At 37.5% G+C, this 27661-nt stretch overlaps 1 protein-coding gene across 3 annotated transcripts in view; it reads left to right on the top strand.

Moving 5' to 3' along the window:
• Nucleotides 1–26978, top strand: part of VMP1 (vacuole membrane protein 1) — a 126224-nt gene extending 99246 nt beyond the window's left edge. For all 3 annotated transcript variants that reach the window (XM_036835306.1, XM_036835307.1, XM_036835305.1), the window contains 4 exons: nt 2432–2548; nt 7135–7196; nt 24629–24731; nt 25858–26978. In XM_036835306.1, coding sequence (XP_036691201.1) covers nt 2432–2548; nt 7135–7196; nt 24629–24731; nt 25858–26001 — 426 coding nt within the window. In that variant the 3' untranslated portion in view covers nt 26002–26978. The remainder of the gene's footprint in view (nt 1–2431; nt 2549–7134; nt 7197–24628; nt 24732–25857) is intronic.
• The last annotated feature ends 683 nt before the right edge of the window (nt 26979–27661 follow it).

A 27661-nucleotide genomic window follows, 5' to 3' on the forward strand; every position in this document is an offset into this window, starting at 1 on the left:
GGATGAAGAAGTGAAAGCTGTATTCCCTTTCCTCAAGGATCCTGAAGTCTAGTGAGGGAGACAGTTTAAATACAATAATAAGTAAAAGTTGCTGTGGAAGCCCAGCAGAATAGGATTAAGCTGAGAGGCCTGAAGAATGATAATGTCCATAGTTTAGAAGCTAAGAGAACAGTGTGAGAGCCATGTTGCCTGGGTTGAAATTCTGAAATCATGCTCTGCTGCCATTAATGCTGGACAAATTGCTTAATCTGTCTGTCTCACTTTTCTTATCTATAAAATGGATGTAATATCATATAGCATTGTTTTGGGAATTAAGTGAGTTGATGATGTAGAAACCTTAGAAATGTACCTAACAATTCAATAAAAGTTAGCTTTCATTATTCCTGGGGAAAATACAAGAACCTTTGATTTATTAAGGCAAAAAATATTTATTCTTTGGCACTCATCTATGCCTGTGTCTTCCCTGCTAAAATTCCACTTTCTATACTAGCCAATCTTCTTTATATTTGACTAGGAATAGTCAATAGCCAACATAAATTAATAGATCAATTTGACCCTCTAAGAACTTTTTACTAGGAAATTGTTAATACTTATATTAAAGTACTAAAAGTATGTGTACTTGATTTAAGGTAAGAAGGTAAGTAGAGGGTAAGGTAGGAAGAAGTTTGTTTTTGTTTTTTTATAAATTTATTTATTTATTTTATTTATATTTGGCTGCGTTGGGTCTTTGTTGCTGCGTACAGGCTTTCCCTAGTTGAGGCAAGTGGGGGCTACTCTTCATTGTGGTGCGTGGGCTTCTCATTGTGGTGGTTTCTCTTGTTGTGGAGCACGGGCTCTAGGCACGTGAGCTTCAGTAGTTGTGGCTCGTGGGCTCTAGAGCTCAGGCTCAGTAGTTGTGGCACACGGGCTTAGTTGCTCTGCAGCACGTGGGATCTTCCCGGACCAGGGCTTGAACCCGTGTCCCCTGCATTGGCAGGCGGATTCTTAACCACTGTACCACCAGAGAAGCCCAGAAGTTTATTTATTAATTAGTTATTTTGTTGTTAACATTTAAGCTAAGATAAAACTCGTAATTGAGGGAAAATCTAAAAGCTACTTAATAGTTCTTTTAATTCTAATCTTCCTTTCTGTGTATTTAGTTAACAATTGAAAAAAAGGATAAGTAACATGCATATGTAACAACAAATTCATTGATTATGCTCTTCTGAGAGTATCCAACGTAAAACTTCTAATTTTTATCTACTCTGATTACATATCTTGTATACTTTAATTTCCATTTCAATATGCTGTGGAGCCTGATAATAAAGGAAAACAATTAAAATTTTAATTCATGGAGTTGTGAGAGTCATATGAGAAAATATAAGAAATGACAATTGTAAGGATGTGGAAGTGACATTGTCATTAAATGGTTGTAAGACAGATGAAATTGTGTAAAGCATTTGAATTTGGATAAGAAAAATAAAATTGAGCTATTGAATCTGAGTGTTATTAACAGAAGAATACTTGAATTCTGATTTAGTTATGGCATTGTTTTTGAAAGAACATTTGTGACAAATATCTTTTAAACAACTGGGCTTTTATTTGAAAGTCCAAACACAAAATTATATAAATTAATTAGCTTATAAATGGTTCCACCAACAGACACAAGGACAAGAGTACCTCTGTGGGAGAAAAATGGATGAAGTGCTCAAAAAGAGCTTGTGGTTTCTTTGTATTTTTACATGAAATTATCTATTAGCATTCTTGAAATGTGGGAATGTTCAGAAAAGGTATTTGTTGTGAATCACTTCTTTGTCTGGGACTGAGTATTCACAACATCTGAATCTGTGCTCTTGTATTTCCACCCTTGATTTTCTTCCTAGAATGAATCGCATGACCCCATGGCCTTGGGCTGTCATAGATAAAAAAAATTCATTATTTGTATTTTACTTTATGTTGAGAAATGAAAGCACGGCCACCTATAAATGTATTTGTGAATTTACAAGAATGTTTTCTGTAGATGTGAGTACTTTCTAGATAATCTTTTTCTTCATTTATACCTCACCTTATAAAACAGCTACCAAATGGTCAAGTATCTACTGAATGGGATTAAGTTCCTGTTGATCCATTGGCTTTATCCAGTTTTAATGTGATGGAAAAAAGTATATTTACAGGGCATTAGTCATAAGTAATGCAGGCAAAAGGACAGCTGTGTTTGCTTTGAACAAAGTAAGCAATCGCCTGGGATGAATATGTGACACAACTTATGGAGACATTAGAATACTTGTCTAACTATCCAGACAGTCTAGTACTGATCAGGGAACACATACCTCTCTTTCCAGTGGTAGACAAGGCTTAACACATAATTCCACACACCTATAGGTGGTAAAATTAAACTGTTTTTTGGATTATATATGGACGTTCCATTTTAATTTTTTCTTTTTTTAAATAGATTCCAAATCCTCTGTTTGATCTGGCTGGAATAACATGTGGACACTTTCTTGTACCTTTTTGGACTTTCTTTGGTGCAACCCTGATTGGAAAAGCAATAATTAAAATGCATATCCAGGTAATTATACCCTTTGACTCCCTGTTTAATGATGATGAACCCCTTAAAAGACACTGAAAACATATTCCCCTTGCTCTCTCCAAGGCAAATTGTCAAGGTTTTGGTTCTGCTTCTTGGTTGGTAGCATGCTTAGGTATTCAGCCACGGAACATCGTTTGGAAGTTAGTGGATTTCGGGCAGGTTTTCCCTACTCCTGTTGGAAAGTTGTTCCCCTTTATTATTTTTTTCCTTGTTTTATTTCTTTCCTTCTTTTTTCCTCCCTCCCTTCCTTTCTCTCTTTCTTTATTTCACTTTTGCCTTGTGAAACTGTTTATCCAAGAATTTTACCAAACAAAAATAGTGTTCCTGTATAGGAAAATGCACACCATATTAACATACGTAGTCCAAAGATGTTTTATCTTTACTGACCATAGGCTGAGGAAGTATTCCCTTTCATTAATTCTACTTTTCTTTCACACATTCTATATATAACACTTCCTCTCAAGGCACAAATATCCTTTACAAAATACCAGCCAGATGTTAATGTGGACAATGTGGAAGAAAGGAGGCCCTGAGGAGACGAAGAGATGTGGGTTTTGGTTAGAGATGTGAGAATCTGTTAGTCTTCAAAGACACTCTTAACAAAATCTTTAGGATAGGGCTGTGTGTGTGTGTGTGTCTGTAAATAGAGGAGAGAAAAGAGGCCAATAACTTAAATGAGAGGAAATGGATATATGCTTCTAGGACTGTGATACGAATCGATACGTGTGGTATAAAAGGCAAATCTTACTAGAATAAAATAAAATTAACGTGGAAAGAATGTCTTCATTAATGAGGTTTGCAAGGAGGAAGCATTCACCAAAGGAAGGTCAAGAACAGTGAGTAATGTCTATGCCCTGGTCTGATTCCTTAATAATTAAAAGCACGTCTATCCCCCAAGTTTCTGCTTACCACCTCTCTACCTCCAGTTCTTAGAAGAGAAGAATGAAAAAGGAAAACTTCAGCTGCTTCTACCTGCCCAGTTTCTCATATTAGACTTTGGCATTTAGGATGAGTTTATTGAGCTTGTCATCTACTCTCTGGCCATGCTAATCACTCAGAATTTCAAGGCTTTATTTTTCCTCCTTCAAGGAATATAATTTCTCCTACTTACGTTAAGTGTATTGTTCAATGACTATGGGTTTTTAAATACTGATGCTAGTTACTTTGGGAAAGATTTAAATTACTATAGTAGGGTTTTTCAAATGATAAAATCATTTAGCTTTTTGAAGTCCTTTGAAAGTATTAATACCTAAGGAACAATAACAGATTATTTTAATTCCCTTTATAACAGCAACTTCTCTAGGAATCCATAAACTTAATGTATCCTGCTTTATGTACTAACTTTCTATAAAATACAGTAAAATATATTATGCTAAAAGTACCCTATAGTTATAGGGTATGTAACTTATCAGACCTTTCATTATAGCATATTCAAAAATAGTATATTTTTTTAACATTCTCAGTAGAATTTTTCAAGTTATCATAATAATGCTTAATGTTTTAATATAGTACTTCACACTTTAAAGTACTTAGTGTATGCCATCCGATTTAATTCTTATAATCCTGGGATAGAGAAATTACTACTCCCATTCTGTAATTATCAAACTTAGAGAGGGAAATAGGTAATAGTTGCCTAAAAGAATAAGTTAACAGCTGGAATTTGAACCTGAGTCAGCTTCAAGTTCAGTGTTCTTTCCACTCTTTTGCAATGCCTTCTTAACTGTATTTATATGATCACGAAAACTGAATTGTTTAATACCTGCTGTTTATCAGGACCTGTGCCAGGCAGTTTGCATTGGTTATCTCAGAACAATCCTGTGAGGTGGTTATTATCCCCATTTCATAGATGGGAGGGACTAGAATTCAAACCAAAATCGTGCTATCTGTTAAACCTCCCCTAAAAGTTTGAAATCAGCCCACCTAATAATGTTAATTAAGGATTTCTCTTTCTACTGGACAAGTTCCAATTCCTCAGCCTGTAGAAGTTCCCTTAGAAATATTTCCTTTCTCCTAAATGATGAAGAAAATAAGGAGTCAACATACTCATATAATATTTCATGTACCATATAATTTACTTATCATGTGTATTATTTATGCCTTTCAATTTTCCCCCTACCACCACACACACGTGTACAGAAATATAAGCTCCATGAGGGCAGAGGTTTTTGTTTCTTGGCTCCCTAAGGTATTCTAGTGCCTAGAATAGCATCTGGCATGTAGTTGGCACTCAGTAAATATTTAATATATGAATCAGTCTAAGATACTTCTTTCCATTGGAGGACCCTTCTTTTATAGATATATAGTTTCTTCTTTGTTCATTCTGGCACCATTAGTTCCCTACCCCCATATCTTTCTTTTTTTTAATTATTCCTACTCTACCCTTATTTTCTCTGTGCACATGGTTGACATGGTTGAGTGGGCTCTTTGGGGATCTGTGCCTTTTGTTTATTTGGTAGAATCCCCACCCAGACCTCAAGCCTGAATGATTCTGAGACATATGTTCTTAAATGTCTTGCCCAGCCCAGTGAATTTTCAAGCTGTTATATATAAGAAGAAAGTCTTGTTTTGTTTTCAAGAAACGAAATTGTGCAATTATCTGGGCATTGGCTTATTTAGAATGTTAGGAAATGATGGTAGGGAACACATGGTGGTGAAATCACTGAGAGGCAAACCATTAGCTCTGTTTCTTAGTAAAAGATTTATAGCTCCAATTAACTGGCTTTTAGTATGGATACTAGAAGAGTCCCCATATATTAATGCTTTTCTCCCTAAATGATCTCTTGTAATTGTCTTATTAGCTTCATAATCTTCATACACCATTTGTGTAGGATTGTTGATAAATCATCATCCATCTTGTAATTGTTTGATATCTATATGTGCTTACTTTTTTCATGAGATAGGTAAATACCTTTTTCACATTAATAGATACATAAACAAACACCAAAAAGGACTGTGAACTTATTTTTTTTAGTCTTATTTCCTCACACATATCCAGCTGTGCAGCTGCCAGTCAGTGTCTTTGTTAACTGTAGGACATTAAGAAAATATCATTGCCTTATTAGTCTTCTACCTGAAATAATGAGCTTTAGTCTGAATTAGACACTTTCTTGAGATTCATAATGGATGGCTAAAAAGAAGGCTATTGTTATTTATTTTATTTCTCTTCCCTCCCATTTGGTTACATAGGCTATAGTTACTATTTAACAACAGTAACAAAGCACTGGAGAGTTTGTTATCAGGAACTAGGAGAGAGAATCTAGAATTACTCATATTTATTCAGAGAATTATTATCAGTCCTTTAAAGCTAAACCTTAATATCACCTTCTTGAATCTCTAATTAATTGTACTTATGTGACCTTTTCTTTCTCTCAACTTCTGTAACACATTGTTTTCACTGCTAATGACATTTACAGTTTATATGTATATCTTTTGTACTTAACCATCTTTCTACTATGTATAGAAAAATTTTTTAATTTCTTCAGGGTATTGAAGAAGTATTCTTCCCATCGTTGTGTTCCCTGAAAGCCCTTAATAATGCTTATATTATCCATAGTAAGTACTTTTCGTAACATTTGTTGAGTTGAAAATATTTGCTACCTGTTAGCCTAAAGACATCTTTACTTGTAAGTTAAGTATCAACATCTTTAATTAATGAAGAATACCTCAGTAATACCAAATTGACAATGACCCAGGTCTGATAAAGATCCCCCAAAACTTGTTGATGCCTTTGCTTGTACCCTAAGCCTGAAATTCCAAGCTCATTCAGGATCTGAGAATGGAACTTTCATGATACTTTTATAAGAACTTTCCAGGAAGGACATAGTCTTCAAAGATCCTCTTGATTAGATTTAGCCCAGACACCTATCATCAGGCTGATCAGCTTTAATTTCAGTGGTGGAGGCTATATGGGAACCCATGACTTTAGTTGTATACACCATTCTAAAACACATAGAACAGGCTTCCCTGGTGGCGCAGTGGTTAAGAATCCGCCTGCCAATGCAGGGGACACGGGTTCAAGCCCTGGTCCAGGAAGATCCCACATGCCGCGGAGCAGCTAAGCCCGTGAACCACAATTACTGAGCCCACATGCCACAACTGCTGAAGCCCGCATGCCAGGAGACTGTGCTCTGCAACAAGAGAAGCCACCACAATGAGAAGCCCGCGCACCGCAACGAAGAGTAGCCTCCGTTCTCTGCAACTAGAGAAAGCCCACGCGCAGCAATGAAGACCCAACACAGGCAAAAATAAATAAATAAAATAAAATAAAACACATAGAACATGTGGAACATCCACCCAGCCTTGGGTTTCATGACTCACATTTCTCCCGCAGACATGGTCACGTATCCTGGCAAGACTAGAACTGTGCTTAAGGAAAAACATCTTTAAAATACAAAGTACATAGCATTTGTCAAATGGTGTTTTGTTTTGTTTCTTAAAATTTTTTTAAATTGCAATTAGCAGCAGCATGGTCACCTTTTTAGACTATTATCAGAATTGTGAATTTATATTGTTTTTTTTTTTTTTTTGATGAGAAATATTTATTTTAACTGGCATTTTCTTTACAGAAAATCTTCGTTATCATAACATTCAGCAAACACATAGTGGAGCAGATGGTGGCTTTCATTGGGTGAGTAATTCTTTAAGGACTAATATTAATATCATCATGGTTTGAATGGGAGGAAATGTATAAAAAAGACTTTATTGGTATAGAATTTTTGTGATAGCTCTTTATTTTTTGAGAAGGAAAAATCTTTTGCCCTGTTATTATTTAAATTGAAGATGAACCTCGTTCCCTACAGCAGGGAAGGATGAAGCTCAGATTATCCTTGTTTGATTTTAAACCAAACATGTATCAAGTCATATAATTCTTGATTTAAAAGAAGCTTTGCAGTTTGAGACTTGCCCCTCCAAAGAAGTATGAAATTCTCTTTATGTAAAAGACATGTGTATATAGTTAGAGTTTAATGGTGCTTTGATACAATGCTATGACTTTTAGCCAAAATTGGATGCCAGATACACAGTTGTATTTCATTTATATATAAATCTTACATAAAATATTAATATTCCATTAAATAAGGCATGATAAGATATTACCAAAATATGTGTTATGAATCTATTACTTCACTAGAGAAAAATTAGGCCATTTTAAAAGGCTAAACTATCCAAAGCATTTATTTTTGTGTTTAAAGAAGTAAGACCAGTTTTAACATATGCTTTAAATGACAGTGTCACAAAGTTTTTGGAGTTTACTTTGATAAAACAGTAAAGAAAGACCTGTTTAGTTAATCAAATTAATGTCAACTGGAATGTGAATCCTACCGGATATTAAATGAACCCTTTTTTTTTTCAATATATGATTTTTTATTCGATGTTTACAGGTGAGAGGTTTTCTTTTCATTTAATAGCATAACTGCCCTATGGTGGAAAAGTGTTAAGTTGGAATGCCCTTTATGTAGTTTTAACACAAATCTTTATTTTAAAAGCCATTTATAAAACAAGACCTTTATGAAAATTTTCACTGTTAAAAAACTGCCACTTGGTAGTGAGTTCATGAGTATTACTTTTATTATTCTTTGAACCATGCACTACATATTATACTTACTCTTTTCTATGTATGATATATTCTATGATAAAATAGTTTTTAATATTTTCTACTTAGGTATTAATGTAATAATTGAGGAAAAACATATTCTTGAGAATATACTCAGTGGAGCCAGCTGTTGATTTTATTACTTCCTAAGCTTCTGATTAGAAATATGGATTATGGCTTGTAAATTAAATTTTAATAACTCCAGTTTTTTGTTGCCTGAATTCTTACCAAAAAAGTGGTTTATAAGTCACCATATATCACATTCGAAAAGAAAGAGGGAATATTCTTGTCCCTTTTTTTAAAATAAGACATTTCATCCGTTCCTAGAGATTATTGTGCCACCTTGAGAGAATTCTGAGGGACATGTAGGACTACCACACAAACCACACAGACCCACACATTGTAGGAATGACTTTGCACGCAGCATCCTACATTCTTTTTCTCCTTTTTCCATACTGAACATTTATAGAAGGAAGTTTTCCAGCTACTTCTACATCCTCACCACTACCACCTTTTGTTTCCCCAGCCTTTGGAGCTTCTAAGAAGTTATATTAGTTAGCTACCTATCTCAAACACCCACATCCAGTTTCATTTCCTTCCAATCAGTTCATCATACTGCAGTTAGTAACCTTTTAAAAATCATATCTGAGCCTGTCGCCACCACTGTCCTCACTCCCCAGTTCCTCCAATTCTTGAAACCCTTCGCTTGTTTTCCCCTTCATTCTTAAGATAAAGCTAAAACTCCTTACTGGGTCTCTATAGCCTTGAATGAGCTATCCCCTGTAGTTTTCTCTGCTTGAGTCTCTCACCATTGGTCTTTGCTCAGGCTTTTCCCGTTGCCCTGTTCAGGGTTTCTCAACCTTGGCACTATTGACATTTTAGGCCAGATAAGATGTCTTTGTTGTGGGGGACTGTCCTGTGCACTGTAAGATATTTAGCTGCGTCCTTTTCCTCTACTCACTAGATGCCAGTAGTGTCTCCCAGTTGTGACAATCAAAAATGTCCCCCCCCAAAAAAAAATGTCCCCAAACATCGCCAAATGTTCCATGGCAAGTAAACCGCCACTATCACCACCAATCCCATTGAGAACCACTGGCCTAGATAATGTCCTTTAGATTTCAGCTACTATATTCACAAAAACACCTTCCCTGACTAGGTCACAATTACCCTCTTTCCTAGGGACCTCTTTTCTCAGCAGTATGTACTACATGCACTGACAGTTGTATTTTTACATTCATGTTTGAGGGTGTATGATTACTGTCCTTTTACAACTAACCTGTAAACTTCTTAATGGCAGAGGCCATGCCTATTTTTGTTCGCTGTTGTGTCCATAGCATCTGGCATCTTGATTGACGCATAGCAGGTGCTTGATAAATATCTGGTGAATAAATGAACAGGTGGTGCCCAAATAAAGATCTGGTCAGTAAGAATCAGCAAATTATTTGTAGAGCCCAGATTCTTCTGTTTCCCCAGCCTTTGGAGTTCCTAATAAATTATATTAATTACCTACAGTAAATAGCAGTAAACGTATCTTTAAGCTTAGGCCAATGTATTAAAGTTAGAATTTCTTATTCCTTATGTTTTTCAAAATCAGTAGTCCTGGGCTTCCCTGGTGGCACAGTGTTTGAGAGTCTTCCTGCCAATGCAGGGGACACGGGTTCGAGCCCTGGTCCGGGAAGATCCCACATGCCGTGGAGCAGCTAAGCCCACGTGCCACAGCTACTGAAGCCCACGTGCCTAGAGCCCATACTCTGCAACAGGAGAGGCCACCGCAGTGAGAGGCCCACGCACCATAACGAAGAGTGGCCCCCACTCGCCGCAACTAGAGAGGGCCCGTACGCGGCAATGAAGACCCAATGCAGCCAAAAATTAATTAATTAATTTTTTAAAAAATCAGTAGTCCCTCCCCTTAACTATCTCCTCTAGCACAGCCCCTCAGAAAAAAAAAAATTCCAGTGATTCTTCTTAAAGATGGTTTTGCATAAAGTTATTCTAAGATATTCAAGGCCTACTGGAATGGGTGCTGGTTTGGTTTTGTTTTGCGTGTGTCATATTTTAAAAACTGTTTGCAAGAGACAAATGTTGCAATGTCCTGATATCTTCATCTTTTCCCCAGTACTGTCTACAGGGATTACCCATCAACTTCTTTTCTAGATAAACTATTAAGCAGTATAAATAATTAGACTTAGCTGTAATAATAATTCTTTATTACCACATGCTAATGAGTATCTTTTTCATCTTTGTCTGTAATAAAATTATCTTTTAATCAGATTCTCTAATTGAGCTTGACATGGTTTGTTTTCCTACATTTTGAAGTAGGAAATGCTATACAAGTGTTCAGATGATAATAAATGATAATAAATAGTATCACCAAACCTAGACTGAAAATTAAGTTAAACCAGGAGGATGAATTTTTAGAAGACCTAAATTTGTTCTTTTATATCATAATAAATAGCTTAGCAATTTATTTCAGAAAAGGGAAGGAGAACAGTCAAACTGATTCCCTAGACTCATTGTTGAGTTGAACTGAAAATACTACATGTAATTTGCTATAGAAACATTCTCCTGTGATTGTTAGTTCTCCCTTTTCACACTGTTAAAACTACTGATATAAATGGTGTGTGTGTGTGTATATATATATATATATATATATATATATATATATTTATATATATGGCAAATCATCAAACTAAACTAGAAAGTTTGGAATACAGCCTTTTTTTGCGGGGGGCTGTGTTGGGTCTTGTTGCTGCATGCGGGCTTTCTCTAGTTGCAGCAAGTGGGGGCTACTCTTCGTTGCGGTGCGCGGGCTTCTCATTGCAGTGGCTTCTCTTGTTGCGGAGCACGGGCTCTATGCATGCAGGCTTCAGTAGTTGCAGCACATGGGCTCAGTAGTCGTGGTATGCAGGCCCTAGAGCACAGGCTCAGTAGTTGTGGCACACGGGCTTAGTTGCTCCGCGGCATATGGGATCTTCCCAGGCCAGGGATCAAACCCGTGTCCCCTGCATTGGCAGGCAGATTCTACCACTGCGCCACCAGGGAAGTCCTGGAATCCTTTTGAAGGATGTTTAAAACTATGTGCCCACAATTAAGAGGGTGATGAATTGCCATGGTAGAGTAAAAATCAAAAGACCAAGAAAAAGTCAGCAACAGTTCAAATTTAAAATAAAATTATGAGATAATAAGGCAAGGAAGAATGAAAAAATGAATCCCAAGAGTAAGGACAGCTATGGAGTGAAATATGAAAAGAACACACAGGCTTTAGACAAAACCAATCTAGGTTTGAATATAAACTCTGCCACAGGCCAGTTATTTATTTCCTCTCTGTATCCACTTTTAGCTGCTGTTCTCTCAAATAATATATTTTCTTTAAGTAGCATTTCTTCCCCAGTTCAGGAGGCCACTGGTAATCTTTCCAACTTCCAGTCAAAATGTAAAATGTCCTGTCTCAAAATATCTTACAGTTTAGTTGAAATGTACTCATATCAAGTGATTTAAAATTCTAAGGCATGTGGATTTTTTAAATGCCTTTCCTCTCAATTCTTATGTTGCCTGTGTTCTCATCTCATTTTCCAAAGTTTCTACTGACTGTGAATGGAAAGGTAGCATGCTAGGTGACTACTTTGTATGCTCTCAGAGAAGATTGAGGGAAGGCCTACTTCTCCTTAAAGGAAGTACCCATTTCTTTACTCTCTGATCAGTAAAACACCTTTTATCAGGACAAAGTTTTTCATCAAAGATTATACAAATAATTCTTGAGGGTACTATTTATTAAACATAGTGAGCACTTTACATACAATTGTTATTACTGTTTACTTCCTTGTTTTTTTAATTTTTTATTTTATTTATTTATTTTTGGCTGCATTGGGTCTTCGTTGTGGTGCCGGGCCTCTCATTGTGGTGGCTTCTCTTGTTGCAGAGCACGGGCTCTAGAGTGCAGGCTCAGTAGTTGTGGCACATGGGGTCAGTAGTTGTGGCTCACCAGCTCTAGAGCGCAGGCTCGGTAGTTGTGGCGCACGGGCTTAGTTGCTCTGCAGCATGTGGGATCTTCCCGGACCAGGGCTCAAACCCGTGTCCGCTGCATTAGCAGGCAGATTCTTAACCACTGCGCCACCAGGGAAGTCCCTTTTTTTGCTGTTTTGAACAATGCTTCTGTGAGCATTTCTTAATGCAAGATAGATGAGCACATAGTGGAACCTAGAATATGATAAAAGGGACAACACAGAAGAGGGAAAAGGTGAATAAAAGAGAGACTGGAAAAAAAGAAAGAAAAAAAAAAAAGAGACTGGACATAAGCAAGATAACCCTTCATTGTGATAAGTTAACTTAGTTTTGTCTAGGGTCAAATTTTGTCTAGGCAGGTGTGCCTGTGGCCTGCCATGTCAGGCTACTCACCTCCCCAGGTGTCAGGGAAAGAATTATTTAGTGTTGACCATTACATCTCTGGTGATGAGGTTTAGGATCAGTTTTATACAGGTTTGAATGCTATACTGATGACTGAAAGAAATATCCCTTTCCCCAAACGGCTTCTAGTCTCAGTGTTACTATGGAATGGCCCAGCTACATAAGTGTGCCTTTGGACTGTGGTATTTTTAGTATAGTATATCATGGTATGACAGTCCTAAGGTCCCAGAGGGAATATAAGCCCTACCTCCAAAATATATTGTAATTTTAAGAGTAAATAATTCCCCTCCCTTGACCAGAAATAATTATTTGTAGATTTATTTCTTGGACAGTTCTGGAAAGTAATCATTAGTATCACTGGGTTTAGGGGAAGGTATCCCTATTACCTATTCCTAAATCAAAGGGTTTGTCTAGTTATATATGAAAATCTGAATAGATGTAATGAATCAGTTACATATTCTGAAAGGTTAGAACAGATAATAGCCTTGAAAAAGCCTTTTGGTTTATGGTGTGTTTGGCAAGAGGACAGAGAAAAGGTTCTGAAAAAAGATTAGGCATGTAATGGAGTTTTTCACTCTCTGATATCCTAAGCTGAAGTAAGTCAGAGGACAGAACCAAAGAACCAGGGAACTTTAGAGCTTCAAAGGCATTACATTTGTTGCAGTCTTTCTTCCTTTCTTTCTTCCTTTCTTTTTTTTAAGATTTTAGACTTATTTTTATTTAATTTTAGATTTTCTCCAATGAGAGAGACCTGGACATATTTCTTAAAGAGCATGACCAAGTCTAACTTTAAAATCATGATTAAAATGACATGTTCTGATATTCTCACCAAATAGAGGATGAGAATTCCCAGAAAATAACATTAAGCATATGACTCGTAACAAACCATATGCAGAACATTGGCTCATTGTCAGGTTGCCAGAGTCTTATTGGAAGACAGAGTCCCCAGTTTTACCACACAAGAAAATTTCCATAACTCAGTCATTGAACTCGGGGGATGGGGTTGGCTGGAGCAGGGACTTTTTACCAGATACAGAATGTTCCATGCTCTTCTTTGCTGTCTCCTATTTCTAAGTTAACTTGACGTTTGACCTCAAGAGTCGGACTTGCCTGTGGCAAGAGAGATCATTTTAACCAGTGAGTAATTAAGTGCTTGAATCTTAATGTTGTTTCTTGTACCTCACTCTGTAAGTGGTCAGAATGAGCTATATTGGTCTGGACTTTTTCTTCTACAGAAAGAAAATCTATCCTTTCATTTTATTTTATTATTATTATTTTTTTTTTTTTTTGGCTGTGTTGGGTCTTCATTGCTGCGCACGGGCTTTCTCTAGTTGCGGCGAGAGGGGGCTACTCTTTGTTGCAGTGCGTGGGCTTCTAATTGCAGTGGCTTCTCTTGTTGCAGAGCACAGGCTTTAGGCGCGCGGGCTTCGGTGGTTGTGGCACATGGTCTCTGTAGTTGTGGCTCACGGGGTCCAGAGCACAGGCTCAGTAGTTGTGGCGCATGGGCTCAGTTTCTCCGCAGCATGTGGGATCTTCCCGGACCAGGGCTCAAACCCATGTCCTCTGCATTGGCAGGTGGATTCTTAACCACTGCACCACCAGGGAAGTCCCTACCCTTTCATTTTAAAATACACAAACCTGGTTTATGTATTTGATTCTCTTTGACTTTTTTTGATCATTGTAAAATAATCAGAAAAAGTTATGGAAGTGTGGAACACAAATAACTGTATTAATCGGAGGAGGTTACAGAGGTTTTAAGACCCCAGCTGCTGAGAATCAGTTGTACATGATGATTTTAATATAATCTTCTGTACTCAGGTAGAAAACTCCTTCTTTTTCATGTCCTCTTCCTGTAGCTTATCTTCTCTTTTGACTCTTAACTCCTTTGTATTTTTCTTATAGATATTGGGAGGCAGAATAGTTAAAGGTTAAAGCAAGAACTCTGGAGTTAGACTGTAAGGTGAGAAATGGACATTGTATTAGGAAGTTACTATTAACCATAATTAGAGCATTTCTGTAGAATGATGAAAACTAAAACCCAATTATATTAACCTACATAGTGGGTAAAGAAAAAGTCAGGCCAAGGTCATACCTGACGCATTTTAAGTGTTCTATAAATATTTGTTGACTAATTGAATTCATTTATTCATTATTAGGAGAGACCTCTGTATTTTAGGCTGAGGGAAATACTCTGGTTAAAAGCTAGAGATGGAAAATACAAATGAAGAAAAGGAAGGACATGGGTTGGATATAACATTTAGTAAGCACTCAGTGTGCCAGATGCTTTACATTTGTTTTTATGAATATGCATAATAAAACCTATAAGGTACTTACTATCACTGTCTTCATGGGGAAACTGAAACATATTTAAATTCATGTAAATGCTAAGAGCTGTAAGGAGATAGGATCAAAAGCCTGAGTGGTTTGATTTATTCTCCTTAACCACTTCTTCCTTCAAAACTGGAATGAAGGGACTTCCCTGGTGGCACAGTGGTTAAGAATCCGCCTGCCAATGCAGGAGACACGGGTTCAAGCCCTGGTCCGGGAAGATCCCACATGCCTTGGAGCAACTAACGCCATGGCCACAGCTACTGAAGCCCGTGCGCCTAGACCCTGTACAAGAAAAGCCACTGCAATGAGAAGCCCGCGCACTGCAAGGAAGAGTAACCCCTGCTCGCTGCAACTAAAGAAAGCCCGCGTGCAGCAACGAAGACCCAACGCAGCCAAAATTAATTAATTAATTAATTGATTGATTTTTAAAAAACTGGAATGAAAATTTCAAGATCTTTTGAGGTGGAAAAGAGGGACATTGAGAGAGTGCTATAGAAGTCAGTGAGGTAATCTTGAAGTTGGAGATTTGGACGAGAGTGCTAGTTTCAAATGGCTGCCTCGTGAATGTGATAGGGAGTCAGCATGAGTTCTTTCTGTCTACTCTCCTTGTTCACACTTGTATTGACCTGGCACAGCTGAAACTAGTTACTACCGGTGTTTGAGAAACCTACTGGGTTTTGTACCGTAGGTTTAAATGCATGTTTTTTTCCTCTCCCTCTCATCACCCTTCTAGATTAAGTTCATTGAGGGCAGAGATCCTGGCTTTTGTTTTTAAGGTTATCTACTGCATTTAGCGAGTTTCTGCCTAAGGGTTGGAGTAACTAGATTTTTCTTGATGAGTTTAAATTCCTTTTCAATACTGTCACTTTTTTGACCCACAATCAAGCCACTCTGAATGATATAAAGGCCAGTGAGCTTCCGTGCTATTTCACCTTAAATTTGAAATTCCACAAACTATTCTTTATTCTTGACCTTTGGGCCTGTGGGTCCCTGTTGCTGATTTCTTTCTTTCTTAGAACTCAGTGGGTCATCCAGCCAGCCGCAGATTGATTTGTCACCATATAAAGCTGCCATCAGTCTGTCATTTTCTGTAACTGAAATCAGTTGATTTTTAACAGGGTTTTGTTTTGGCAGCCAATCACTTTTACTTGGTTCTTATAGACCACTTCTTTAGCTCTGCCCTCATTCATTAACATAAATGCCTGTTTGGCGTCTGTTGCTCAACTCAAAATTCTGAAATGAGGTTTTGTTTTCAAAAGCTTCCCTTTAAAAAAAAAAAAAAAAGCTTCCCTTTAATGGTAGCGTATTTCAAAGAGTATGTGCTATTTGTAAGGAGGTCTTACCTTCATCCTAATTCTTATAGAAAACAATTCCAAATATTCAAAAGCAAGTGCAGGGCTTCCCTGGTGGTGCAGTGGTTAAGAATCCGCCTGCCAATGCAGGGGACATGATTCGAGCCCTGGTCTGGGAAGATCCCACATGCCGTGGAGCAACTAAGCCCGTGTGCCACAACTACTGAGCCTGCGCTCTAGAGCCTGTGAGCCACAACTACTGAAGCCCGTGCACCTAGAGCCCATGCTCCACAAGAGAAGCCACGCAATGAGATGCCCGCGCACCGCAGAGTAGCCCCAGCTCACCGCAACTAGAGAAAGCCTGCGCACAGCAATGAAGACCCAATGCAGCCAAAAATAAACAAATAAATTTTAAAAAAAAGAAAAGCAAGTGCAGTTGAGGGTTACTTTTTTTGAAAGAAGCCTTTGAAAGAAATATGCTGTGAGGCAGTAGAAACAGTACACCTGATGTTTCTGGATAAAGCAGTGGTCTTCCTTCTACACAGCCGCTAGGAAACTGATGGTGTCATGTGTTTATAATTCTACTCAGCGCACAATGGACTAACTTGAGTACAAAAGAGGTTTTAATAATTTGAAAGGGGCACAGCTGTGAATGAAATTCAAGATGTTTTAATCCCAAATCCTGAGGTTGAATCACAACGAATTTTAGATGGTGCCAGAGACTATCAACTCAAACTTGTATATATGAGAAAGCCCTAGATTTTAACTCTTTCATTTCAGTCACATAGGATTACTGGATCCCATTTTTACTGGGTTAAATATGTTTATTTGCAGCCAACACCAGTTCATTTACTTGTCATATTCCTGGGTTAATGGATTAATTAGGGATCAATTTGTATCTTTTTTTCTTTTTTCTTTCTCTAATCTCTGAGGACTGAAAGGCTATAAATATTAATGGATGTTAGCATGATGGCCTTTGGCTTCTTCAGAAAGATTGTTTAATAAACTACCTCCCCTCTGCCTTGCCTGCCTCTTCTCCTGAGCAGTCTACCTAAGGAGGAAAGATGTTTTTTTTTCATTTGCAGGGAAATCTATCATTGTTGAATCAGGCCAGGAGTCTGAGATCCATTCTGAGTCACTATGAATAGAGTTCTAGTATTGGTCGGGGCCCCAGGGAAACTGGTGGTTAAATACTGTGAGAATCTTTATCAGACAGGAAATGACAACTCATTAAAGTACTAACCGTTAAGCCTGTTTAGATCCTGGCCTCGCTGCCCAGTGGGGGCAGGGCCGGGGGTGGGGTTGGTTATGGCGGTGTGGTGTTTAACTCTACAGTGTTTGACCAACATGTGCACGTTTCTGAAAACAAAGAATTATTTATAAGACTGTTATCAAGAAAGGGACTTGCTAGTCCGTCTTATTACTGAACGTCTACCTACCGTACTATCATCGCCTCTTTTGTTCAGAAGACAGATCAGCATGTAATGGAGGTGGGATAGGGAGGGGCTTTTATTTCATCCCTGAAAATATATCCTACCAGTACCTTAATTGTAAAATTTAATCTCTTTAGCAGAAGAACCTGTAGCTTCAGTCTAGAAGAGTCTGTTTACGGCTCTACTTACTTCTCAGCTCCCAGGCCAAATCTCAATTGATAGAATTCTCTGGAGTCGGAGGATAAATATGACTTATTGATTTACATACAATGATCCTCACCCAATCAAGAAAATTCTAAAGACCCTGATATTCATTTAAAACATAAATATAAGTTTAACTGTGGGCACAGGATTTCAGTCTCTTGAGATTTGGCTATTCAGGTTCTTAAAGGCCCTCTTTATAGTGGCCTATAGGAGCCACTATAAAGGATGGAAGGATGAGCAAAAAAGAGACACTTAATCTGGATCTTTGTAGAAATAGCTTTCTTTTCTCTAATATGTTACCTAACAGTTTTGCCTTGAGTTGGTCTGCTAACTAAGCCTTAAGATATTTTTGACCTTTTGGGAACAAGGTATAGTATCTGTACCCCTTGCAGTTTAGTTTCCTGGTCTAAACCAGTGGTTTTCACCATTGGAGTGGGACTAAAATAGAACTTCTATTTATATTTATTTTCATCTTTGTTATTTTCTTTTTTGTGTATTTTTGTAATGTACATAACATTATTATGGTAGTATATGTACATATAATTTATATGGCTATACATACATGGAGGATAGAGCTTACCATCAGTCTGATTGGCACTCCCTCAAACCACATGTCAGAAGATCACAAATCATGGATTACAAAAATAGGCTAGGGTTAGAGTAAGAGTTCCATGGTACAAAAGGGGCTTACAGTGGGCATGCTGCAATTTATTGTTTTTTCTGTCCCATTAATCAAAAATATTTGCTAATGATAGCATGAAAGCCGTCATAATTAGCAAGACATTTAAAGTAACAACTTAAAAATTTTTAAGATTTCATCCATATTTTATCCATTTTAATTTGTATTTGTACATTTTACTATTTGCATAAGTAATATACATATATCAAAAATGTTTGCACACCATTGGTCTAGGCTCCTCTGCCCTTAAAAGCTTCTTTTGGTGCTATCAAAAAGTAGTCTAGGGCTTCCCTGGTGGCGCAGTGGTTGAGAATCCGCCTGCCAATGCAGGGGACACGGGTTCGAGCCCTGGTCTGGGAAGATCCCACATGCCGCGGAGCAACGAGTCCCGTGAGCCACAACTACTGAGCCTGCGCGTCTGGAGCCTGTGCTCCGCAACAAGAGAGGCCACGATAGTGAGAGGCCCGCGCACCGCGATGAAGAGTGGCCCCTGCTTGCCTCAACTAGAGAAAGCCCTCGCACAGAAACGAAGACCCAACACAGCCAAAAATAAAATATATAAATAAATAAATAAATAAAAGATTACTATTTAAAAAAAATTTTAAAAAAAAAAAAAAGTAGTCTACTTCAAAAGATCTCTATTATGCTTTCTGAATTATAGCAGCAGTAGACTTGATTAAACCTTTCCTTTCCCTTTCTTTTAATACTACCCCTGACCTGAATCTTCTTCTAAAAACATTTTCTCACATTCATAAGCTTTCCGTGGTTTAACTAACCACACCCTGAGAGTGTTATTTCCATGTTCTGATTAATCATTAGAGGAATGTTAAATAAATCAGCCTCAAAGTACTGCACAAATAGTGAAACGAAGGTTAAAAAAAATTTTTTTTTTGCCCATACTTTTTTTTCCTAAGAAAGATAAAGGCTTACTGCCCTATATAGCCTTACTAGGAATCCATGTCAGACAGTATGTTTTCTGGAACGCCAATGATATGACTTACACAATCACATTAATGCTAAGATCTTCAAAAAAAGTGGTTAAGAAAGCAGAGCCTGTATTAAAAATTTACTTTATTAATACCTGTTTAATTCCCATAGTCATTTCAACTGCTTAACCTTTATATAGGCCCTGTGTAAGTAGGGCTAAACAAGACAAATCAATTTTTTAAAAGTTTATGTTACTTCTGTTTTATTAAGCACTGTGCCCCAGTTTTATGATGACACATAATAATAAAAATCACTCATCTGGATGGAAAAATCCAAACAGAATCATGAACAGGAAAATTTCAGGTCTTTTAATAGCAAGTCCTAGATTGATGACTATGTCCGTGATGGAGAAGAGATTCAAAGTAAATCAAATGGTGTGTTTTTTATATCTGGTGAACCAATTTGTTTGAGAGTTACACAATTTGAAAGGAGTCCCTTGAAAACAGAATAACAATGACCGATGAATGTTTTGGAATGGGTGTATGCTCATAAAATGAAAATTTAAGCATTGTGAAAAACTGGAGTACTCACATCACCCACTCTATGCAACCTCTGCCAATTGTGATGCTTCCTTTGGTAGATTTTCTGGCTTTTTGTGGGAACACAATGCAGACCTTTATTTATAATGAGTTAATATGGGGAGAGTTGAAAATACAGATTTCTTATCAGATAAGTGATTTCCACAAACAGAGTCACAGATGCATTAAAAACCATAGAAAAATAATAGATTTTGTTTGCATAATGGTCAGGGCCCTTGACAGAATTTTGCAAAGAAGTTTGTCTTGTTTTTGTCTTAACACATACTTAGGTATATAAGCATGGCAAAATATTGTTCCCATGAAACCGCTTTTGAGCTCTGGGTGGGTTTATTAGACTTCTGTGGAATTTTTTCTTTACTTTTTTTCTCCTCTTTTGTTTGCATTTTCTGAGGTGTTTTGTTTGTTTATTTCTTTATTAAAATCAGTAACAAAAGTTCAAAAATTGCCATTAGAATAACTTGTTGGAAATTTGTTTCTTCATGAGTTATATTATCTGAAAAATGTTTGTGTGTGCCAAGAAAATAAATATCAAGATATTACTATCCACAAAAATGTTTTTACCCACTATGCTGAAGGTCTACAGCAAGGAAAAGTAGATGAGATCAATTTTATTCTTGCTTTTGTTTTCCTTTCTTTTTTCTTTTCTTCTTTAAGGCTTTCTCACCTAGAAAAAATGGCTGTTTACAGCTTAGTTTAAGTATATTTAAATCCAACCACTGACTGGAAAATAGTAACTCTAATACTTTGAACTTAATCAGCACCTAATGGCAGATGGAGAACTTCACCCACCCACCATGGGTTGAGATGAGGGTCCTTAGCCAGGTGCACAAGGTACTCTGAATTTAATGGCTTTCAGAAAATGGCATTTAAGTTATTTCCTGAGCCAACTATAAAAAGACACTGAACTGTGATGCAAGTTATTCCTTCCTCATGTGTGTACCTTAAATTAATCCTAAATGTCAGAATGGACTCTTACTTCTGTCTGCTGCTTGAAAATAACTTGAGGGATGAAGTCGTGAGGTGGCGTTATTGTTTTCCTTAAATGTATGTTAAGAGTGAAAGCTGTAATTTCAACTTTTATCTAAAGAACTTAAAGAACTTTCGTGTTAATTAAGAAAACTTTAGTGTAAGAGTGCTTTGTATAAGCTGAGGCATGTGTGGCCTTAAGCCATTGTTTGTAGACATGGAGAAATGAAAATAAAACTAAAATTTTGATGAATATATTTAAAAAATTAACAGGACCTGACAAATAATTCATTATGTAACACTTAATACCTAGATTTCAAATATGTTAATTTTTTAGATTTTTTCAGATCATGTGGCTTTTGTTCATAATAGTTTTGGTTAATATATTGCTGTAAAAACTTTTAACTTCTCTATTTTCACCTGTTCCTAGTCTCTTATGAAAAACTGAATCTCCCATCCCACCACCAGAAACTCTGTAAAGCGTGTAACAAACACCATAGCCCCTTGAAAAATTAATCTCTGCATTAGCCCAAGATAATTCTTTGAAAGTTATACATCATGTAAATGTGTAATGACATATATTCTCTATCAGCTAAAAAAGTAGGTCTTAATGGACTTACAATGGCAAATCATTTATGGTTTCCAGTTATTTTGAAGGGAATCTAGAATGATTGTTGCCAGTCCCTTCCTCATTCCCCTCAACAACAGCAAAGTAGAACCTTTCTACCATTGGGTCTTGGTTCTTAATTTTCTCTTTAAATAATGGCTTGACCCTGGGGCCCAAGAATGATTTGAGGAAAACTGTAAGCCATATTTTTGCTTAAATTTAGTCTGAAGTTAGAGGTCTGAAGAAAGAACAAGACACATAATGGAACCCAACTCTTGGAGGACATCAAAAAGGGAATTTTCAAGTCATTTCTTGTACAACCTAGCTGTTCAAATAAGCATACAATCATTTCAGCCTCTCTAAATAATTTTTTTTAACTTTCAAAAAAAAAAATGGCTTGACTATAGCCATCCTTGGGAGTTTAAAATAATGACATAAGGTATTGTTATTAAGGGTGAAAGAATCCATTTCTGGGAATTCCCTGGCAGTCCAGTTGTTAGGACTCGGCATTTTCACTGCCGTGGACCTGGGTTCAATCCCTAGTCGGGGAACTAAGATCCTGCAAGCTGTGCCTGCGGCCAAAAGAATTTCTGAAGGAAAGTTCTTATAAATCTGTAATCTTCAAAGCCAATCTTTTTGTGCATTTATTTTACTGGATTTTTTTTGTATATTCATGTGGTTTATTTCAAGTGTAAGTGGATGAGCTATTTGCATTCCTTTATGCATTATATAAAGAACTACTCAAGGGAAATCTGTTTTAAAGAGAAAGTTTGTACTATTGTTGCTCCTTTGTAGAAGAATCATTACTAATAAACAGCAACTGAGCTCCGAGACAGCTCTTCTAGTTTATCGTACTAATGTAAGGCCACGTAAAAGTCTATAAGAGGGGGCGGGGGCTTCCCTGGTGGCGCAGTGGTTGAGAATCTGCCTGCCAATGCAGGGGACACGGGTTCGAGCCCTGGTCTGGGAAGATCCCACATGCCGCGGAGCAACTAGGCCCGTGAGCCACAATTACTGAGCCTGCGCGTCTGGAGCCTGTGCTCCGCAGCAAGAGAGGCCACGATAGTGAGAGGTCCGCGCACCGCGATGAAGAGTGGCCCCCGCTTGCCGCAACTAGAGAAAGCCCTCGCACAGAAACGAAGACCCAACACAGCCATAAATAAATAAATAAATAAATAAATTTTTAAAAAAAGTCTTTGAGAGGACTTAACCCACAGTCTCCCTCCCTTCTGTGTGTGTGTGTGTGTGTGTGTGTTTTTTAATATTTACTTATTTATGCGGGATCTTTAGTTGCGGCACGCAGGACCTTTTTTTAGTTGAGGCATGCGGGATCTAGTTCCCCGACCAGGTATCGAACCCAGGCGCCCTGAATTGGGAGTGCAGAGTGTTAATCACTGGACCACGGGGGAAGTCCCACTTCTCCATCTTTGATGTCTGTCACACGGGTCTTCTGGAATCATCAATGCACTCATTGCCTCTACTACATATGTCTATCCAGGCCTTTTTACATATCCTTCAGTATTCATTAAAGGACTTTTTAAACAACTTCACCCCACACTGATCTCTCTTTTTTCCCTTCAGTTTCTTTGGAATATATCTTCTGTACCAAAAAGTTGAGAAACTTATTATTGATTTATAAATTCTTTTGTTTGCAAATCAGGTTATGTATGTGTGTGTGTGTGTGTGTGTGTGTGTGTGTGTGTGTGTTTTGAATCCCTGTAATGATTTTAAGTTCTTGGACACAGACTATTTCTTGCAGTTTTTTTCTTTCCCCATAGTACCAATTACAGTGTTGGATATAAAATAAGGACTCCATTAAGGGCGTGGTGGTTGATAATTAAAAGGATCAAAGAAAAGTGTCAGCCAGGAGTTATGTATTTGTTCACCTCTTGTAAATACAGTAGCAAGAAATTTCTCTTCCTCTACTCCTGCTTTTTGTTACAGAAAGCAGCAACTGAATTGTTCTAGGAAAAGGGCAGTGAAGTTAATTTAATACTTACTTAAAAAAGGAGAATATAAGGCACTGTTGCAAATACATAAAATACCTTTTGCTGGCACCAGGAAAAAGACTGGGCTCATTTAGCTTTTAGCCCTATTATTATCAGATGAGAAAATAAAGGGTATAGAAAATAGAGATGTTTGGTTTTCTAAGTTGCCCCAAGTTACCATTTTTTAAAAATGCCTGCAAGCATTTCTAAAACGGGAGCCTGGTACCTACAGTTGCCAGACCGGTTTAACAGCACTACCTCCACATATTCTAGGTGAGAGGGAGCTCCGAGTACATAAACTTATCAGAGATCACTGTCCCAATCATCTCAGAACAAGTTGTTTAGTAATGTACTGTAGTTTCTGTGCAAACCATCTACCATAAACCACGAAGTGATTCAAGGTTCATAGTTCCTTCTTTGTTCCTTTGTTAATCACTGACTTCTGACTAGTGGGAGGTGCCTCCCAAATTTGCTAATGCATTCTTTTTGGATAAGGATGACGCACAGATTGTCCTAATAAGGACTTGGATTGAGAAAGGACCGCCCCCTCTGAGAAGATGGGACAAGTCAGAGAGAGGGCGGGCAGTTTCTTTTTCAACTAGGGATGACACAAGCATAAGTCATTTCCTTATTAATCGGTTCAAACCAGTTCTTACAGGAACTGGTGGTGATAAATGTGAGACTTCTCAGAAGTCATTCATTTTATTCTTTGTACCACACCAGTGTGCAACATCAGCTGAGAGCTGGCCTCTGAGAACTAACTCTTCTACTAGAAGGGACTCTCAGCTCCTATTTTCTTCTTAAACATTTGGAGGGAGAGCTTTTTCTCATTTATGGGGTTGTGAAAGGATGAATTCTGATCCATTGAAAAGAGTTCACAGGATTTCGCCAGCTCTGCTGATTGTTGTTGGTTTTTTTCCTCCTTCTACCTAATCCCTGCTTTTTGAGTTGAGGCGGTAAGTGGATTTTTCTTTAACATTTTTCCTGCTTTTCTTCCCAAATGTATCTTTTTCCGTGGGTTATTGTACCCTGCTTCCAGTGCTGTCCCTGGCATAGGTCCATCTCTGCAGAAGCCATTCCAGGAATACCTGGAGGCCCAGCGTCAGAAGCTTCACCACAAAAGCGAAACGGGCGCGCCGCAGGTGAGACTTTCCTCTATCTTCTTCTCTTCCCCCCACCCCGCCCCCCCACAGTTTCAGGGCGAAGTTACATTCACAGCACTCACTGGCATTTTTAGGCAAATAGAGTGAGGTTTGTCAGTCTTAGCAGAAGTTTGAGGCTCGGTTTACTCTCTACTGGCAAATGTGCCTTTGTCTAGATCAGAAAATGTATTGATAACTTCTATTTTGTACATCTTTTCCCAAAAACAAGCCTTGGGCTAATGGAAAATAATAGATCTGTTATGTAGAATGAGTTATTACCTTGATCTTAAATGATTTATTTATAAGTAGCAAGTATACTTTCCAAGTGGATTAAAAAGTTAAAATTTATAGCATAACAAAGTATTGGACTTACTGAGTTCATTTGAATATCTTCCTTCATTTTTGCTCTATTTTTCTTTTCACAGATGGGAAAATAATTTTTTTTTAATATAAACCAAAGCTGTTAATATAACTGAACTTAAAAACTTAATTAAATTAAGCCTGCCTTTTCTATAAACAGTTCTGCAGCAAAGGAAATGACTAGAAGAGGATGAGTAAGCAATAACCTGAAATGGGAAACTTGAAGGAAGCATAGTGTTTTTCTTGTTTGGTTGGGGTTTTTTTGTTTTTTGTTTTTTGATGGCCTTACACTCTTTACATGGCCCTTTGCTGCCCTCAGTTGACCAAACATGACTCCAGAAATAGATAACATTTATATTTTAAAAGCTGCTCCTAATCCTGGAGCAAGAATATATACACATGTAACTATCTTGACACTACTCTCTGCAAGTATCTCCATGGTGACTTCATATAGTAAGATTTAATCAAAGACTTTATGTAGTGAAAGATAAGAGATGACTTCACACTCACCCCATTCTAAACTATATGAATCAACACTGACTCTATATCTAACAAAGTGAAATCTTAATAGCTGGGTGTAAGAAGGCCTGAATGTAGTTTTCACAGTAGCTGAAGACACAAGACTCTTCATTTTTAATTGTTTAGGCTTCATAGGTTGTAAGCTCCAAGTTCTCATTATTTTCGTTAAAACATGGTAGGTGGTCCCCTTTCTACTACTGAACTAATGAAGCATTTCTCGTGGATTGTTCTGCCTTTCTTCCTGCAGGGAGAAAACTGGTTGTCCTGGATGTTTGAGAAGTTGGTTGTTGTAATGGTGTGTTACTTCATCCTGTCCATCATTAACTCCATGGCACAAAGTTATGCCAAACGAATCCAGCAGCGGTTGAACTCAGAGGAGAAAACTAAATAAGCAGAAAAGTTTTAACTGCAAAAATTTAAATGGACGGGTTCTGCCTTAAATTGGGAGGACTCCAAACCAGGAAGGAAAATTCCCTTTTCCAACCTGTATCAATTTTAATTTTTTTTTTTTCCCCCTGAAAGCAGTTTAGTCCATATCTTGCACTGACATACTCTTCCTTTGTTAAGGTAAGGTATCCACCGTCAATTCAATCCAAATTGTATTTTATTAGGGTGGAATGTGATATTAAGCAGCAAACTTAACAAAGACTGGCCTTCTATTTGTTACTTTCAAAGGCCCACATGGTACAATTAAAGAATTCCGGACACCAAAAAAAAAAATGGTTCCTAAGTATGTCAAATATGTCAAGCTTTTTAGGCTTGTCACAAATGACTTCTTTGTTTTTCTAAGTCATCAAAAGTGTATATAAATTATACTAGATTGGATAACAGTCTTGCATGTCTATCATGGTAAAATTTAATATGCTATCCTGCCCAACCCTTCCTCTCTCACCTTTGAAAAAAGGCCATTTTATGATGCATTGCACACCCTCTTGGGAACTGATCTTTCAATTTTGAGACAGTATAAGGAAAATCTTGTTGGTGTCTCGCAAATGAGCTGACACCATTTTTTATTCTGTATATTTAGAATGAAGTCATGAAAAAACTTTATAAAGACATCTTTGATCATTCCAAAATTGTGTCCGTTTTCTTGAGCGTTTTGATATTTTTACTTCCTTTTATCTTCTACCAACTAAATGCAACCTTGCCATATCCACCTACAACCGCAGTTTCTTAAGCCTTCATTTATTTGCATGAAAGGGCCACCACCAAAGCATTTTTTGTTGGGCTGGAATTGGGCAGCTGGCTACACACTGCTGAAATGGCACCTTAGGGACTGGTATATCAAGGGGACTTCTTGGCTTGTGAAAACAGGAGGGATGACAGTATACAAATCAAAGGACATGGAGAGAAAAATGACTCATTTTTAAAAAAAACAGGCTTTCTCATATCTGTTAATTTTTAGCCCAGCACGTACTCTGATTTTAACAGACAGAAATTTACTTTTATATGTATCCTAATTTTCTTGCCTTTCTTCAGTAAGTGTTTTGTTCTTAATGTGATTTTTCCTTTGGGATGTTTCTGGTTGAACTTGGTCATTTTGTTTTGCTTGGGAAAAAAATAAACAGTTTCACTTTTTTCCTTTAGGAAAATTGGTACTGACATTATGTTGAGTGTAGAATCGGGTTTAAATCTCAACAGGCCAGAAATGCCTGGTTTGTTTTATCAAATCCTGCCTGAATGTCTGCTTGTTTTGCCTACCGTCGTGACATCTCCATGGCTGTACCACCTTGTCGGGTAGCTTATCAGACTGATGTTGACTGTTGAATCTCATGGCAACAGCAGTCGATGGGCTGTCTGACATTTTGGTATCTTTCATCTGACCATCCATATCAAATGTTCCCATTCAAACATTACCGAGCATCATGGTTTACGATTAAAAAAACTGGTCCTTATGTCTACTGGCACTTTGAATCTTTTATGCCATGATATTGTAGCAGTATCACGAGGATTCTGTGGAAAATTGGGATAGTCTCTGTGATCAAAGCGAAATAAATAAAGGACAAGCAACGTGCCTTGTGGGTTTTGGAAAGGTTACTTCTTAACAATCT

The sequence above is a fragment of the Balaenoptera musculus genome, chromosome 20 (assembly GCF_009873245.2).
Source record: "Balaenoptera musculus isolate JJ_BM4_2016_0621 chromosome 20, mBalMus1.pri.v3, whole genome shotgun sequence".
In the NCBI taxonomy this organism is placed as follows: domain Eukaryota; kingdom Metazoa; phylum Chordata; class Mammalia; order Artiodactyla; family Balaenopteridae; genus Balaenoptera; species Balaenoptera musculus.